General features: G+C 39.1%; 1 protein-coding gene across 4 annotated transcripts in view; it reads right to left on the reverse strand.

Moving 5' to 3' along the window:
* The window catches only part of CSTPP1 (centriolar satellite-associated tubulin polyglutamylase complex regulator 1), a 206858-nt gene that overhangs the window by 151865 nt on the left and 37332 nt on the right, over positions 1-17661 (reverse strand). For all 4 annotated transcript variants that reach the window (XR_014836291.1, NM_001244835.1, XM_005660916.4 and 1 more), the window contains 1 exon segment: positions 9241-9343. Coding sequence is in view for 3 of the 4 variants with exons in the window: in NM_001244835.1 (NP_001231764.1) it covers positions 9241-9343 (103 nt within the window). In the remaining variant the exon portion in view is untranslated.

Genomic DNA, 17661 nt, shown 5'->3' on the forward strand with positions numbered 1-17661 from the left:
TTTGTTGCTCCAAATCTTCTCCTCTGCTACCATGGGCACAAGAAGAACCCAATACAACATTACTTAAATGCTGAGGGGTGGATAATCCTAAAAAATCTGCCAACTTTAGAATGGAAAGTTTACACACCAATTGTTCTGGATTACTCAGGATAGAAGTGGGTCATCCTTCACAGGGCTTAGAGCACTTATTTAAAAAAAAAAGAAAAAATAATACACATTTTACAATCATAAATTGTTTTCATTAAACTTACATTTTAAATGATTTAGCAATATACACTACTGGAATTGTTTTTTCTCCAAGAGTGAATTAAGTTCACATTTCATAGACTTACTCTAATGAAAACAATAAAAAGGAATTTGATGATAGTGCCTTTTACTACAAGAGTATATTAAAAAGTATTCAGGGAGTTCCCGTCGCGGCACAGCGGAAACAAATCTGACTAGGAACCATGAGGTTGTGGGTTTGATCCCTGGCCTTACTCAGTGGGTTGAGGATCTAGTGTTGCTGTGAGCTGGGGTATAGGTCACAGACGTGGCTCGGATCCTGCACTGCTGTGACTGTGTTGTAGGCCAGCAGCTGTAGCTTCAATTTGACCCCTAGCCTGGGAACCTCCATATGCCTTGAGTGTGGCCTTAATAAAGCCAAAAAAAAAAAGGTATTCAGGAGTTCCCATCGTGGCTCAATGTTTTAAGGACCCAACACAGTCTCTGTTTGATCTTTGGCCATGCTCAGTGGGTTAAGGATCTGGCGTTGCCAGGTGGTAGATGCAGCTTGGATCCAGTGTTGCTGTGGCTGTGGCACAGGCCTGCAGCTGCAGCTCTGATTCAGCCCCTAGCCTGGGAACTTCCATATGCCATAGGTGCAGTTGTTAAAAAAAAACAAAAAAACTATTCAAATTCCCAATGGAATCCTAATAATTAATATGTATCAAATGGAATTATTAATATTCTTTTTCTAAAAACTTATACTTTCACCTCATATTCATATTAAATATTAGATAACATAATTTTTATGACTAATTTAAATTTTTTTATAAATTTTAATGGCTGCACCCAAGGCATGCAGAGATTCCCAGGCCAGGGATCGAACCTGAGCCACATCAGTAACCCCAGCCACAGCACTGACAACATGGAGTCCATAACCAGTAGGCCACCAGTGAACTCCTATTTTATTATTTTTACTTATTATATGAAAGCAGTGCATGAAGAAGGCCAATTACTTTTAAGGTGGCTTTCTATGATTACTGCTTGTTAAGGGTATTCAACTCTGAGAAGCAGCAAATTAAATTCATCAAGTTATCTTTTCTGGACACAGAAAGTCTAGGTAATAAAGGTAAAAGAGAAGTTAAGTCACCTGATCTAACTTAGTGGCTCTTGAATGGGATGAGCCAATCATTCCATAGGATAAATCCTCAAATGTCATCTCCTCTAAGGGACCTTCCTGGACCTTTCCTACACATCACATTATCCTAGTTATTTCCTCCTTGTTTATCTTGTTACAGTTATCAGCTGTGTAGTCTTGGGAATGTTACTTTTGTGTGCCTGAATTACCTTAGGTATGAAATGAAGATAATATTAATACTCTACTTTGTGATATTTTGAGAATTAAATGAGATAATACATGCTATATACTTAGAACAATGCCCAACATGTAGCAAGTATATATTAACAATCAGCTATTGTCATCATCGTTAGTTTACTTGTTCACTGTCTATTTCCCCCACTAAACCCCTAGATCCATGAGGGTAATTACCTTATTTGTCTTATTCATCATTGTATAGCCAAGTACACATAGGCACACAGTAGGTACTCAGAAATAATTACTGAATGAATGAAGTCATGAAAGAAAACTGGCTTATATTCTCACATATGCTTAAAATAAACCTCCATCAATGAAGGTAATCTGTGTATGTACTTGCAACCAAAACAGTCAACATGAAACCTTCCCGAAGAAGCTAAAATCATCATTTAAAAAAAACAAAAACAAGGCACTTGATCATAAAAAAAGGAGCCCTTCTGGGCCCACCAACCAAGACCACAGAGTATCATTCTTTTCTATATTAGTATGTGGAGGTCAAGTTCCCTGATGCCACAGTGTGGTAACTATCAATTTAGCCTGTGAAGAATGGTTCCCAATTCTGATAGGAATTCTCAAATTTCAGCCTGTTTTTCTCTCATCATTATTTTCCAATGTCTTAAAAAACCACATTTCTCATTTTATCTTTACCACAAGAACCTGGTCACACTCTGCTGTGGTTTCTAAGTTACAGCTACTCTAGCCTCATTTTCTTGGATGTACTTCTTCAGAGGTCCTGACCCAGTGCTGACATTCCGTCTATTCTTAGAATGGCACCTTTAAATATTAATTCCTTTTGCCTTCCACTGGTTGAAAGACAATATTCAGAGGTAGAGGTTGCATACAACATAAAAGAAAATCCTCTGGGATTTAGTATCCTTCTTTCAAGGGTGTCCAGAGGAATATGATCTAAAGAACTCACAGTCTTAGAGACACACACAGAGTACAGCTTAGCTACTCATGTTTTACAGCTTATCCAGATTTGCTGGAACAATTACGGATTTGTTGGAAAACACCAACAACCAAGGAGTGACAGCACAGGTGAGAAGGCAAGCCAACATATAGAAGAAAATCAGCAAAAAAAGTCTTCCCAAAACAAGACTTTTTGTAAAGATAAACAAGTCTTTATCGTTGTTTAAAGATAAACCATCCACCATTAAATATATGAAAATCTCAATGTATGAACTTGAAACTGAGGGATAAAAGTGTATAGTTAACATATTTCTTGAAAATTCTGGTTCCTATTATTTAGAGACAGCCTCAATTGTATTACTACCCCCCCAAAAAAAACAGGCCAATTCTAAGCATTTCAATGTCAATGAACTGAGGTCACCGGACTATGTGATTAATTTTGTGACACATAGTTCATAAGGGAAATTTCAAAGAATTGAGGAATCACCGCTAGAAGAGATCTCAGAATATTATCTGGTTAGGCCTCCAACAACATTAGAAATTACAAGAGTTTCTGGGTGGCTCAGTGGGTTAAGGATCTAGCATTGTCACTGCTATGACTTGGGTCACTGCTGTGGCACAGGTTCGGTCCCTAGCCTGGGAACTTCCACATGTTGTGGATGTGGCCAAGAACAAAAATAAAAACAAAACAAAATTAGGCATTATAGTAATTTGGAGGCATAGAGAATAGAGGCTTTTGTAACACTGCAGATGGGGCTTGATTTCAAACTGTCACTTATTAGCTTGTGAACTCAAAGAAGCTAATTTAACCTTTCTGAGTCTTGGTTTCCTTCACTATAAAATAGAGATTATAATAGTAACTAATTCAAAGAATTATAGTTGTTGAAGCATAGTATGAGTTTAATAAAACATTGCTTTTTATAATATATAATTATTACATTATTTTTATTAGCACATAAGACTTTATTATACCCATTTCACAGATTAAGCAACTGAAACACAGGAAATTTCAGAGATTTGCCCAAGATTAAAAAGTGAGGACTTATAAGGATAAGGAACTCTGCTTCTTCCCAGGGTAGAGCTCTTTTCACTTTATTATGCTTCTATAAATCAATCAAAACTTAGATCTAAGAAAGAAAGGGGTTTTGTTTTGTTTTGTCTTTTTAAGGTTGTACCCACAGCATATGGAAGTTCTCAGACTAGAGGTCAAATCATAGCTGCAGCTGCTGGCTTAAGTCGCAGCCACAGCAATGCCAGAGCCGACCTGTTCTGTGACCTACACCACAATTCCCGGAAATGCCAGATCCTTAACCCACTGAGCAAGGCCAGGGGTCGAACCCAAGTCCTCGCAGATTCTAGTCAGGTTCATTACCGCTGAAGCACCACGGGAACTCCTAGAAAGAAAGATTTTCACTAGATAAATTAAATTCACAATCAAAGGAAAATCAGAAGCTTCTAACAATTCAAGTCTCCTTGTCCACCAAATACTACTTCCTATTCGATCATATATCCACATCTTTCAAGTCATTTGTTTTCTTTTGTTTTAAGGATTTTGGAGCTTTGATGCCAGCTCACTTTAAAATAACTTGCCTCGGACCAGTATGATGTCTTAGAGTTATAGAAGTGTTAGGTATGTGCCATTCACATACATTATGTAATTTTTAGTTTCCTGAGGCATGAAAGAGCTCACTTGATTTCGATCAGCACTGTGGAAAACCTTATGATTTTTTTTTCAACAATGTACTGATAGATAAAAGCTACGGTCAATAGCATTCAATAGCATCCAGAAACAGTTATAAGCCTCTCTGGGGTTCACTTTTGGAGTGCTACATACATGGTATACAGCTTCTTAAATGGCAGGATATAGAGTTTTATCAAAGAGAATCAGCAAAAAAGAGAGAAAAGATAGGAGATAGTCCTTATTAGTAATACAATCAAGAATAAGAGTAGATAGTAGGCAATGACCTAAGATATATATACAGCTATATATTCAACAAACATTTACCTAACATCTATCATCTACCAAGCATCATACCAGCCACCGAGGATACAAAGATGAAGAAGAAATGATGCCTACCCTCAAGGAACCACTAAAACAGGGGAAGACTTATGAAGAAGATGGGGGAAGGGAAGTAGAGTAAAATGAAAAAAGCCAGAAAGAAGCATTGCCCCCAGAAGAATCATATTTCACTTGACAAGGAGCCTCAAGGGTGCTGGTACAGATTAAATCGCCTAGAAACTTGACCCCTAGGCCTGTCAGTTCTATAAAAGCAAGCAAGGCTATTCAGTCTGAGTCTTCATTCCCTGCCTGCCTCATTTGCTCGAGCCTATACCATGAGAACAAGAAAGATTCCTTGCTCTACTTTACCTTCCTTTAGAAAACTAGAAGAAGAGACCAGCTCTGATCCCGGAAAACTTGTTTTTTCCCAGGAACTTGAAATCCCAATCCATAAGAAATCTAGATTTATTTGCAAGATTTCTAGCTCAGCAAAAGAGCTAAGGAGAGTCAAGAACTCCCCTAAGAGCAACCCAAATTTAGGCCATCTGAAAAGAAGTCTGATCTTCAAGGAGCCTTGAAAGGAAAAAAAAACAAACAAACCTGTTTTCAAGGAGGATGGACTTGAGTTCATGAGTCACCTTAAGTAGAAGCCTGTAAGAAACTATTCTTCCTTTCTTAGAAGAATTCCAGTAAAACAGGGGGAAAAAAAAAAAAAGAACACAAAGGGTTATATAAATGTGGTGGCATTTTGGTAGTAAAAATAATGCTTGGTATTTCTTTAGCACATCCTTTCATGAAAAACGAAGTGTCTTAAGCCGATTATCAGGAGTTCCCATCGTGGCTCAGTGGTTAGCGAATCCGAATCCGACTAGGAACCATGAGGTTGAGGGTTCGATCCCTGGCCTTGCTCAGTGGGTTAAGGATCCGGCATTGCCGTGAGCTGTGGTGTAGCTCACAGACACAGCTCAGATCCTGCGTTGCTGTGGCTCTGGCGTAGGCTGGCGGCAACAACTCCGATTAGACCCCTAGCCTGGGAACCTCCATATGCTGCAGGAGCGGCCCTAGAAAAGACAAAAAAAAAAAAAAAAAAAAGAAACAAACAAACTAATTATCAGCCTAAAAAACAGTTCTGTGATATCAAAAGGAAAGAAATAGGTAAGGGAGATCAAAAGGTACAAACTTCTAGTTGAAAATAAATGAGTTAAGGGTATGAAATGTACAGTGTAGGGAATATGGTCAGTAACTATGTAATATCTTTGTATGGTGACATATCATAACGAGATTTACAGCAGTGATCAGTGTGAAATGTACAGAAATATCTAATCACTATGTTGAGTAACAGGAACTAGCGTAGTGTTATAGGTCAATTATAATTCAAGGACAAACTCATAGAAAAAGAGGGGATGCCCGTTGTGGGTCAGCGGTAACGAACCCGACTAGTATCCATGAGGAAGCGGGTTTGATCCCTGGCCTCACTCAGTGGGTTAAGGATCTGGTGTTGCAGTGAGCTGCAGTGTAGGTCACATATGTGGCTTGGATCCCAAGTTGCTATGGCTGTGGTGTAGGCTGGCAGCTACAGCTCCAATTTGACCCCTAGTCTGGGAGCTTCCATATGCCATGGGTATGGCCCTAAAAAGACAAGAAACAAACAAACAAAAAAACACCTCATAGAGAAAGAAATTAGATTTGGGGTTAACAGAGTGGAAAGGGGGCAGGAGCAATTGGATGACGGCAATCAAAAGGTACAAACATCCAGTTATAAGACAAATAAATACTAGGGATATAATAATATAGAACATGATAAATATAATTAACATTACTGTATGTTATACATGAAAATTGTTAAGAGTAAGTTCTAAGAGTTCTCATCACAAGAATTTTTTTTTTGTTTTTAGGGCTGCACCTAATGGAAGTTCCCAGGCTAGGAGTAGAATCGTAGCTGCAGCTGCTAGCCTATGCCACAGCCATGGCAACACCAGATCTGAGCCATGTCTGTGACCTACACCACAGTTCACAGCAACACTTGATACTTAACCCACTGAGCAAGGCCAGGAATTGAACCTGAATTCTGATAGATACTAGTTGGGTTCTTAACGCGCAGAGCCACAATGGGAACTCCACAAGAAAAAAAATTTTTTTCTACTTCTTTAATTATGTATCTATATGAGATGATAGATGTTCACTAAACTTATTGTAATCACTTCATGGGGGCACAGTCCTTAAGCACTGGCCTGCTGTGGCCCCCTTTGCCTGGCAAAGCAATAAAGCTATCTTTTCCTCCTTCACTCAAAATTCTGTCTCTGAGTTTGTATTTGGCACCAGCAGACGGAGGCTTCAGCAACAAATTTTGGGGGCTCGTCTGGGATTTGCCATGGGCAGACGGCCCCTCAGGGCTCTCAGCTTGATCAAAGGCTCTGAAGTTTTTCTCCATACCAGTATCCCATTGGGTGAACAGAGGACTCTTTTGGAGGCCAGATCACTGAGAGTTTCCTGCCACAGAGCCGGGCCCCCGAAGAGACCTGACTGGCCATCTCGGGAGTTGGAACTCTAGGCTGGAAATGTGGTTGGAAGGCAAGGACCACCCTAGCAGCTGCTGAGGCTCCACCAGCCTGCAGGGATCTCCTTCCTTTCCCTCTGCTGCCAACCCAAACTTTCCACTTCAAGAAACTTTTTTGGGAAGGAGAAAAGTAGCATCTGGGATATTGTGACACCTCTGCCAGCATCTGGGTAAGTCCCCTGGCATGCACTCTGAGGCCCCCTGGATCTTGTCCATCTGGGGAACCTTCGGTTCCCATTTGGGAATTTTCTTTTTGGGAGATCCTATTTGTAAGGAGTCCCTTGGACTAAGGTCCTGGGCTCAGTGGGACTTGGAAGCCAATTTGGAACCGCTTAGCATGCTCCCTGGACATTGTCTGTCTGGAGAACCTTTGATTCCCATTTGAGGATTTTCCTTTCAGGAGATCCCATTGGTAATTCTGTGGCTTCCTTTTGGCTGGTGAGGATTCAGTTTTGCTTTCAGTTTTGTGCTCGAATATTTAATCCATCTGATGATAACCTAGGAAAGATTTTGACAGAGGTTCTAACCTAGACCTCAGTTTTGTGAGCTACGGAAAAATAAAGCCAATATGGGAAACATCTCTGAAACGCCATCAGGCAGTTCCCTGGGGAAGATCGCAGGTGACTAGTCAACTTATGGCTATAAACCAATGACTAAAATACCCTCAGCTTGCTTAGTTGAAAGAGACTTAGGGGTCTGGACTGAGTGTTTAGGTAAGAGGCTGATCTGATGCTTTTCCTTAATTCATCTGCTGTAATGAAATTTGCTGGGATAAAGGTGAAGGTATTAGATGAGAGCGTTTGCTCCGAAGAAAAGGGATCAGACTCCTCCTGGCTGATTACAGTTTTCTCAGGTGACTGAGAGATCTAATGGGGGCGGTGGAGTCCTCATGATGTGCAGTGGTCCCACAGGGAAACATTAATTAAAACTCATTTGTTAATTAAGCTCAACCAGGGACATGAATAAGAACTGGCCATTTGACGATCTGAGCACCCGTGGTGTCCTAGATGGGAGATCCAAGACACATAAGAGAGAGCTGAAGCAACTCTGGGCTAAAACCTAGAGGAATTAAGCTCTTGAGCACCACACTGGCCTACTACACATCGTCATTAGTAAACTTTATCCCTGACAAAGTCAACTTTAAAATGGGAAAGAGTCTCAGAAAAATGAGGAGGACCAGAAAGCCAGCCTCCAACTAACACCTCAGCCAGATTTATGTACATACAAAACTTATACCTACAACTATCTATTTAATTGAGTATTAAAGGGAAAAAAACTTGCTCTAAAAAAAGACAATCACTTCATGATGCATGTAAATCAAATCACTATGCTTAAATGTGCACAGTGTTGTATGTCAATTACATCTCAATAAAACGTGAAGGAGCTTCCCTTGTGGTGCAACAGATACAAACCCGACTGGTATCCATGAGGATGCAGGTTTGATCCCTGGTCTCGCTCAGTGGGTTCAGGATCTGGCATTGCTGTGAGCTGTGATATAGGTCGCAGATGTGGCTCGGATCCTGCATTGCTATGGCTGTGGCACAGGCCAGCAGCTGTAGCAGCTAGGGGAGCTTCCACATGCTGCAGGTGTGGCCCTAAAAAGCAAAAAACAAAATAAAACGAAACAGAAAAAACATTTTTAATAAATTGAAAATAACAATCACTTTGACTTTTACACATTCCAAGCATATTTTACATTTGTACAACTTCTCAAAGATATAATCTATGGAAGGTATCCTGCCTCTAGAAATAGTCTTAAATCATTACATGACTGGCACAATATCCTGTAGAAAGAAAACTGCACAGGAATATCATCCGAAGCATTTCCATGAAAAAAATCAGCCAAGAAAAACATAGACTAAAGGAACAATGACGAAGGGAAATCAGAGTGACTATCCGAATAATGGGAAAAGTTAAAAATTATAAGAGGAACCTAAGGAAACAGATTTAATAGCTCAAACCAGCAGTCGAGCTTCTGCAGTTATGTCCACTCATGAGACTTACCACTGGACAAAACTAGCTGCACCAAAGGCACGTTCCAAAACATGTCTGGGCAGCCCTCAACCAGTCTACCAAAGCTAAGCAGTCACTGCCACTACATAATCAGCATTGCCCTGCTCTACTTTTCATATATCTTGGCTGCTTCCTAAAGCCTCTTCTGGGCCCGCCCTACTGGCAAAGCACTCACGTACTTACTATTCAGTGAAGAACCTGGCAATGCCATATTGGCTAATATCTTCCTTGTTCTCTAGCAGCTGGCATACCGCATCTTCCATGTATGTGAGGACATGTCGCTGGGCTACAAAAATAAAGAAAAAGCAAGAGAGAAAGAGAGAGTGAGAAGTAGACCAAAAACGAAACAAAACAAAAATCATCATCCCAGTCCCAGCAGGAGGCCATGAAAGTCACTCAAAATGCTGGTTCTGCCATAGGAAGTAGACTGGAATAGGCAAACAAAACTTGCTGGCAAAATAAGTGACATACTCTCAAAGGATAGAATGGGAGACGATATAACATGACCTACTCCATCTGACTGGCTGTTAGTATTAACATCAACCCTTCACTCTTCATTTCAGTGATGAGGGTGAGGTGCTTCAGCATCATTTGGCAGAAGCACCTGGGCATTCTTATCTCCTATCTCTTTCCATCCTCTTCCACTTCTGCGTGTCTCAGAAATTTATCCCAGGGGAAAAGTGATTCTACACCAGAAACATGGATGACTTGATTGCAAAGAAAACTCAATTCTTTAATTAAAAAAAAAAAGTCACTGGGAGTTTTCTTGTGGCACAGAGGGTTAAGGATCTGGTGTTGTCACTGCAGCAGCCCTGGTCACTGCTGTGGTGTGGGTTTGATCACTGGCTTGGGAAATTCTGCATGCCTTGGATGTGGCAAAAAAAAAAAAAAGCCACTGAAAAAGTTTAAGGACCATGAAAATTTCAGTAAAGGTTTGTAAGTGATAACTTTGGTAAATAATAAAGAGCATGAAATCTGTGTGGCTTGATTTATCAGAAATCATGTTTTCCACATTTGTTGTGACTGGTAAAGGTGTGACAATCATGGGCTTGTAATAAAGGGATAAAGGGTGTAATGAGTATTAGAACTGGGCTGGAGTCATGGCTCTGCTCAGACAGCTTAATCTTGGATACTTATTTGATTTTCACCTGTTTTCTTTTCTTTTTTCTTTTTTGGCTGCTCTGAGGCATATGGAGTTCCCAGGCCGGAGATCAGATTGGAGCCACATCTGTGACCCAAGCCACAGCTGCAGCAACACCAGATCCTTAACCCACTGTGCCAGGCTGGGGATCGAACCTGCGTCCCAGTGCTCCCATGACACTGCTGATCCCATTGTGTCACAACAGGAACTCCTGTTTTCTTCTTTATCAAGTATGGAAAGAAACAATTTACCTTATCTATTTTTTAAACTTTATTTATTTTCCTAATTGAAGTATAGTTGATTTATAATGTGTTAGTTTCTAATGTACAGAAAAGTAATTCAGTTTTATATATATATATATAATATTTTATACCTATATTCTTTTTCATATTCTTTGCCATTACAGGTTATTATAAGATATTGAATACAGTTCCCTGTGCTATACAATAGAACCATGCTGTCTATTTTATATACAGTAGTTTGTATATGTTAATCCCAAACTCCTAATTTCTCTCTCTCTCCCTTTACCCTTTGGTAACTGCAAGTTTGTTTTCTATGTCTGTGGGGCTGTTTCTGTTTTGTAAATAAGTTCCTTTGTATCATATTTTATATTCCACATGTAACTTATAAAAGAATCATAATTTCATTCTTTCTCAAAATATGGTTAATTAACTTCTTGAACTGAATCACCTGATAAATCTGTTACAATGCAAATTTATCATCTGACACTATCTCAGACTTAGTGATCTTAAAATTCTAATTAGAGCCCAGTAATTTTTTTTTTTTTTTGTCTTTTTGCTATTTCTTGGGCCGCTCCCGTGGCATATGGAGGTTCCCAGGCTAGGGGTCTAATCGGAGCTGTAGCCACCAGCCTACACCAGAGCCACAGCAACTCTGGATCCAAGCCGCATCTGCAACCTACACCACAGCTCATGGCAACGCCGGATCCTTAACCCACTGAGCAAGGACAGGGACCGAACCCGCAACCTCATGGTTCCTAGTCGGATTCGTTAACCACTGCGCCACGACGGGAACTCTGAGCCCAGTAATTTTTAACAGGTACCCTTGATATTTCTTATGTATCCTGAAGTTTAAGAATCACTGGTTAAGAACCTAAGTTTTGGAGATCTGAGAGATTTGAGTTCCATTCTCAGCCTTCCTAATTCCTACTTGTGTGACTTTGAACAAGTTACTCTGCAAGCCTATTTCCTTACTGTAATATGTGGATAATAATACTACCACTTTTCATAAACCACAATTCCTGATTTGCTTGATACTACTTTTTTTTTTTTTTTCATTTTAGGGCTGCACCTGTGGCACATAGAAGCTGTCAGGCTAGGGGTCAAATCAGATCTTCAGCTTCCGGCCTACGCCACAGGCACAATGGCACAGGATCTGAGCCTCATCTGTGACCTACACCACAGCTCAAGGCAACACCAGATCCTTAACCCACTGAGTGGGGCCAGGGATTGATCCCCCATCCTCATGGATACTAGTCGGGTTCATTACCGCTGAGCAACAACAGGAACTCTGACACTACATTTTATGAAAAGCCTATCTCAATGGGCTATTGGAGGCTTACTCTAGTAAGATAGCAGAGCTTCTCTTATAGCAGGTGCCCACCAAATGCTTGTTCCCCTTCCATGAGTTTTGTCTTTAGGTATCACAGTGGTATCCTGGCACACTTCGCATAGAAACTTCTAATTCAGTGCTTCCATTTCCCATCCTTTTTTTTTTTTTTTTTTTTTTTTTAAGGAAAAAAAACAGAAACACCTTTCATCTGGAGCTAAAAACAAACCAAAAAAAAAAAAGGCAACCCAAAGTAATGAAGATCCTGCTAAAAAAGCAATTCTAAAAAGTTGCTACCAAGATGGATATTTGTCTCTTTCATAGTTTCAGCCCTCAGGAAAATATGGAGAAATTATCTAAAATTTGTAAGAAGGGGTACTTAAAAAAAAATTCCTGAAGTCCTGGTAGTCTAGTGAGACTTTATAAAGCAAATAGGTTTATCTACCCAAGCTGTACTCAGGAGAGTCTTTATTTGACAATGGTGACCTATCGTTTCATCACGTTTGCACCAGCCTAAAGTACAGATGAATGACATGTTTACATTCCATAACTTAGTCTATCAATGTGACTGCTTCCCAAAACTAACAGCTATCAGTTACAGCAAATATTCTCCAACCCCCATACCCCCAAAAGATCTGAAAACAAAATCAGTGCTTCTTCAACAGTTCATCCAACTGGAAAAACAGTTTCTCTAAGAAATAGACAAAACTGGGAGTGAAGTCATGAAATAATCCATGGCAATGTCTGGCATCAATTGTTTTATAATTAAGTATATATAAAATTGGGAGGAAAAATGGCCAAACATTAAAATCAGCTAAACTTTCACCTTTGTATTTTCCTTCCCTTCTTCCGTCCACTTAAAAAGATTCCTTCTGGAGTTCCCGTCGTGGCGCAGTGGTTAACGAATCTGACTAGGAACCATGAGGTTGCAGGTTCGGTCCCTGCCCTTGCTCAGTGGGTTAACAATCTGGCGTTGCCGTGAGCTGTGGTGTAGGTTGCAGATGCGGCTCAGATCCTGTGTTGCTGTGGCTCTGGCGTAGGCTGGTGGCTACGGCTCCGATTTGACCCCTAGCCTGGGAACCTCCATATGCCGCGGGAGAGGCCCAAGAAATAGTAAAAAGACAAAAAACAAAAACAAAAAACAAAATAAAAAAAATAAATAAATAAAAAGATTTTTTTTATTCTTTTGGTTGTTTTGCTTTTTGATGGTAGAAATCAAAGAGCCCTACCTAGAAGCAAACATTTCTGCTTCTCCTCTCTAGCTCTAGGAATTAAAAGTCAGTGTGAAAGCCCTTTAAGGAGATAAATGTTTTTCAGAGCAGTTAGAATCAAAATATTGTCTTCCTGAAAGAGGAGGAATTTTCTGGAAAATAGACTTTGTACCTCCCCCAAAAAAAGGTGGAAGGAGGGGAAAAGGAAAAAGGAAAACAAATAAAAAGACTACACCTGTTTAATATTCACCTACCAATCAGGTGTTTAGCATTTATTACATATAATAATAGTTAACAGCTCTACCAATTTTAAGCACCTGTGCAACTTATTGAACAACACGTGCCATAGAGTGTGATAACTGTTTTACATGCATTATTCAGTCTTCAAAACAATCCTGTGATAGATATTTTGATCACATTTCCATTTTACAAATGGGACAACTGAGATTTATAGAATTGAAGTAACTCGCTCAAGATCACACAGCTAGTAAGAGAAGCCAAGACTCAAAACAAGGTGTGTCTCCTACCAAGAACCCATGCTCTTGACACTACATAACAAACTGCCTCATCTCTGACACTTTATAATCGATTTTAGAAATAAATTTGATCCTCATTTTACACAGAGCACAAAAGCAGGGGTGCACATCGATAGTAAAACCATCTGAGAGATGTGGTCCAATTGTGTCCATATGAATTCATACGAGTGTATGTGAGTGTGTGTGTGCATCCTGTCCCTGCCTGCATAGGTATGCCTGCCAATAAGCATTTGTGTGAAGTTAGAACTTGTCCCCACATTTCAAAGTTTCTTACAAAGAACCACTCCATCACAAAGTATCCACTCCACTCATCTCTGGTTCACAAAGTGGAAACAGAAAGCCCTGGTGCTCTTCATCTGTGCGTGAAGTGAAGGAGCTAAGACGCGTCTACAGAGGTTGGAAGTTCTCCCTACAGAGAGTTCCTCACAAGCCAAGTGGGAAGAGCTCTCTAATTTCTGCTCCTGGTGGTTTCCTTCACGTGTGGTTCTTACCAGCACGATGTTCCTTCTGTGGTTAAGGGTACCACCCAACTCTGGAAAATCCTTGCACTTTATCAAACTTCAATGAGACAGAAGTTCAAAGCTCTTGTCTGGCAATAAAATATGGAGTGTCATTTTATATTATTTTTTAAATGCATAGGAATAGGCTTTAATTTGGGTGAATGATTAAAGAATAAAAATTGCACACCTGCATCCCCAGAGGGCAAAGATATCTGGGCACCTTAGCTGCCCTCTTGGAAAAGGAAAAACACTTCAGATTGGTTTTTCCTCTTCTGCTTTGCTATGATTTCCACAAGAAGACCAGGATTAAGTTTTCTAACATGAACCAAGAGGCTCCATTGTTCTGAAATCCACACTAAGGTCCAAGAGTCCATGACTTGCTTAGATAGCATCACAGTCTGAGATAAACACTTACAACTTCAACATGTTGCACTGAAAAATCTAAGTAAAATATCAGTAAACACTGTATGATATTTATGAGAACCTTGTTAATAAAAGCAACTGCAGATCAGAAACTTGGTTCTGTTGAATCACCTCCTGCTACTCAAATTTCTTTATATCACAGTCACTCTTGCTATAAAATGGGTATCACCAAGGATATATCTAAACATAAACTACTTCTTTAGAAAACATCGGATATATACAAAAGGTAACATATTAATGATTACATATTTATTATTGCTACATACTAATTCTCTGGAGTCAGGCTGACCTAGATTTAATTTCTATAGTTCTGGCAGTTATTAACTATGTGACTTTAAGCAAGTTACCCAAACTTTCTATAAAATTGGAGAATAGTACCTTATCAGCTAAGGTTGCAGTGAAGATTAAATAAAATAATGTATATAATAATCTTAGTGTAGTGCTTGGTACATAGTAAGGATGCAATAAACATTAGCTACTATGTTATCATTGTGGCTATTATTATAGTTGTTACTGTATATCTCTCCCAGACATTGTAAAACTCATAAGACAATGGGTTTCAACACTAATGAATACCAAGAGATCAACCTACCATAACACCCTTACTTATTTAAAGTTCTACTTATCTAAGGATGTTTATAGATTATCTTCAAGGATTCCTGGGCTATATAAAACACTAGACATATGAAAATACACATTTCAGCCTTTAAACTTTCTTTTTACTCTCTTCCCAAGCATAAATACCACCAAAGTATTAGCCGTTTGTTTTGTAATTAAATGGTTAGGGGTTCTATTTGGAAGTTTTTGCTTGAGGGGCCACCTACATGAGTTATACCACTCATTTTATTCATATTATTATTATTATTATTTAACAAAGAGTCCCTTACTAGAATAAAAAACTTTCACTATAAAAATTCACATGAATTACTAAATGTGATATTACTAGATATTAGAGCGACAGCAATGCAAGTGAAAAGCAGGGTATATACATATATTCAACTTCAAATCTGACTTTTCCTCCCTTGCCAGAGTCCTTTTGAAACATGTTTTTGTTTTTAAAGCCTCTTGTAATTCAGATGCTAGCTGAAACAAATAAATATTGAATTAAATTAAAACTGTTCTCTGAGATAAGAAAAGTAACCCTGTTAACCAACAACCTGTCATGTAAATTGTTTAGAAGCTTCAAGTTCAATACCATGATAAATCACTAACACGATATAGTATTTGATCTTGTCAAGTACAAATAGAGAGTTTAATGGTTTAAAAAGTTAATAGTCCTCTAAAATTAATTATTTACATCCTCCATCTTTACTGCTATGTCCTGATCCAGGGATACAGTATGCTCCAGTAAAATATTTTATCAACCATACAATACCATCTTTGATCTTAGACCACACTAGACCAATTTCCTTTGACCAAAGGAGATGAGGAAATGAGAAAAACTAGCACATGCAACAATTATACAAACCGATGAGGTAACAGACTGTTTTGAAGCTCGGAAAGGTTAAGGAAACCTGCTCAAAGTCTTAATAAATGACTGAGCTAGAATTCAAACTTAAGATTTGACTCTAAAGCCCATGTCCTTCTACTACAACCCTAGCTCTCAAAAAACAAAAACAAAACAAAACAAAATAAGAAAAAGCCAAAGACCTACAATGTGTCCCATTTTACACTGTATGTTATCTAGAATTACTGGCTCTCCATTGTTAATGCTAAAAAAGAAGCTCCAACTGGTAAACCAGACAGTTAAAGTATTGCCATGATCTTTAAATTTTTTAAAATGTTTATTTATAATTACACATTATTTTTAAAGATTCAAACAATACAGAAAAAGTTAAAAAAGACCAATCTCAGTTCCCACTGATAACACCTGTTATCAGTTCAGTATGCATACTTTATAAAATATAGAAATACACAGTTTGTGAGCTTGGTTTTATTTTTAATTAAATGACATGTACTTTTGACCCCTTGCTTTTTTCACTCAATCACCTCTGGAGAGGTTTTACAAAACAATGTAGAACAAAATATTTGCCAATGGTAAATACTTCTCTATTGATAAATATTGAGGTTGCTTCTATATTTTCACTATAGCAAACTATGCTGGGTTGAACAGTCTTGTACTTGTTTCACTGTGCAAGAGTTTTTCTAAGGTAGATGTCTCAAAATGGAGTTGACATATCACAGGATACATGCATCTTTGTGACATAACTGACATACATCACTGTGTAAGTTGAAGAATACAGCATAATGGTTTAACATATATTGTAAGGAGTTCCCATTGTAGCCCAGCAGTAATGAACCTGACTTGTATCCATGAAGACGTGGGTTTGATCCCTGGCCTCCATCAGTGGGTTAAGGGTCTGGTGTTGCTGACGTTGCTGTGAGCTGTGGTGTAGGTCTCAGGCCCCGAGTTGCTATGGCTGTGGTGTGGGTAGCAGTTGCAGCTCTGATTCGACCCCTAGCCTGGGAACTTCCATATGCTGCAGGTGCAGTCCCAAAAAGACAAAAAAATATAGAGAGAGTGAAATGATTATCACAGTAGGTTAAGCTAACATCCATCTTCTCATATAGGTACAATGAAAAGAAAGGAAAAAACAAAAAGAACAATTTCTCCTTGAGCTCTTATAGTTCTTGGGATTGACTCTCTTAACAACTTCCCCATATATCATATAGCAGTGCTAACAGTCATTACGCCGTACTTAACACACCTAGTATTCATCTGATTCCTAAAAATTTGCACCCTGCCTCACCACCCACTCCCACCTTCTCCCTATTCCTTCTCCCCCAACTCTCTGCCTCTGGCAATCACATGTCTGATCTCTCATATTTTCAAGTTTATTTTCATTTTCTCTTCTGTGAATAATCTGCTGGTGTTCTTTGCCCATTTTCCTCTCTGGTTGTCTTTTTTCTTCTATTTTTTTCTAATTCTATCTATGTGAAAATATAGACACCTACCTTAATGGCTTTCTTTTAATTTGTTTATGGTATCTTCCACTGCACAGAAGTTTAAAATGTTGATAGAGTCAAAAGTACTTATTTGTGGGAGCTCCTGTCATGTCTCAGTGGTTAACAGACCCAACTAGTAACCATGAGGATGTGGTTCCATTCCTAGCCTTGCTCAGTGAGTTAAGGATCCAGCATTGCTGTGAACTGTGGTGTCTAAGACATGGCTCAGATCCTGTGTTGCTGTGGCTGTGGTGTAGGCTGGCAGCTGCAGCTCCAAT

This window comes from Sus scrofa, chromosome 2 (assembly GCF_054392235.1).
Source record: "Sus scrofa isolate SSC_HxYL_T2T_F1_AM1 chromosome 2, Sscrofa_HxYL_maternal_Yorkshire_Landrace_v2.0, whole genome shotgun sequence".
Taxonomy (NCBI): Eukaryota; Metazoa; Chordata; class Mammalia; order Artiodactyla; family Suidae; genus Sus; species Sus scrofa.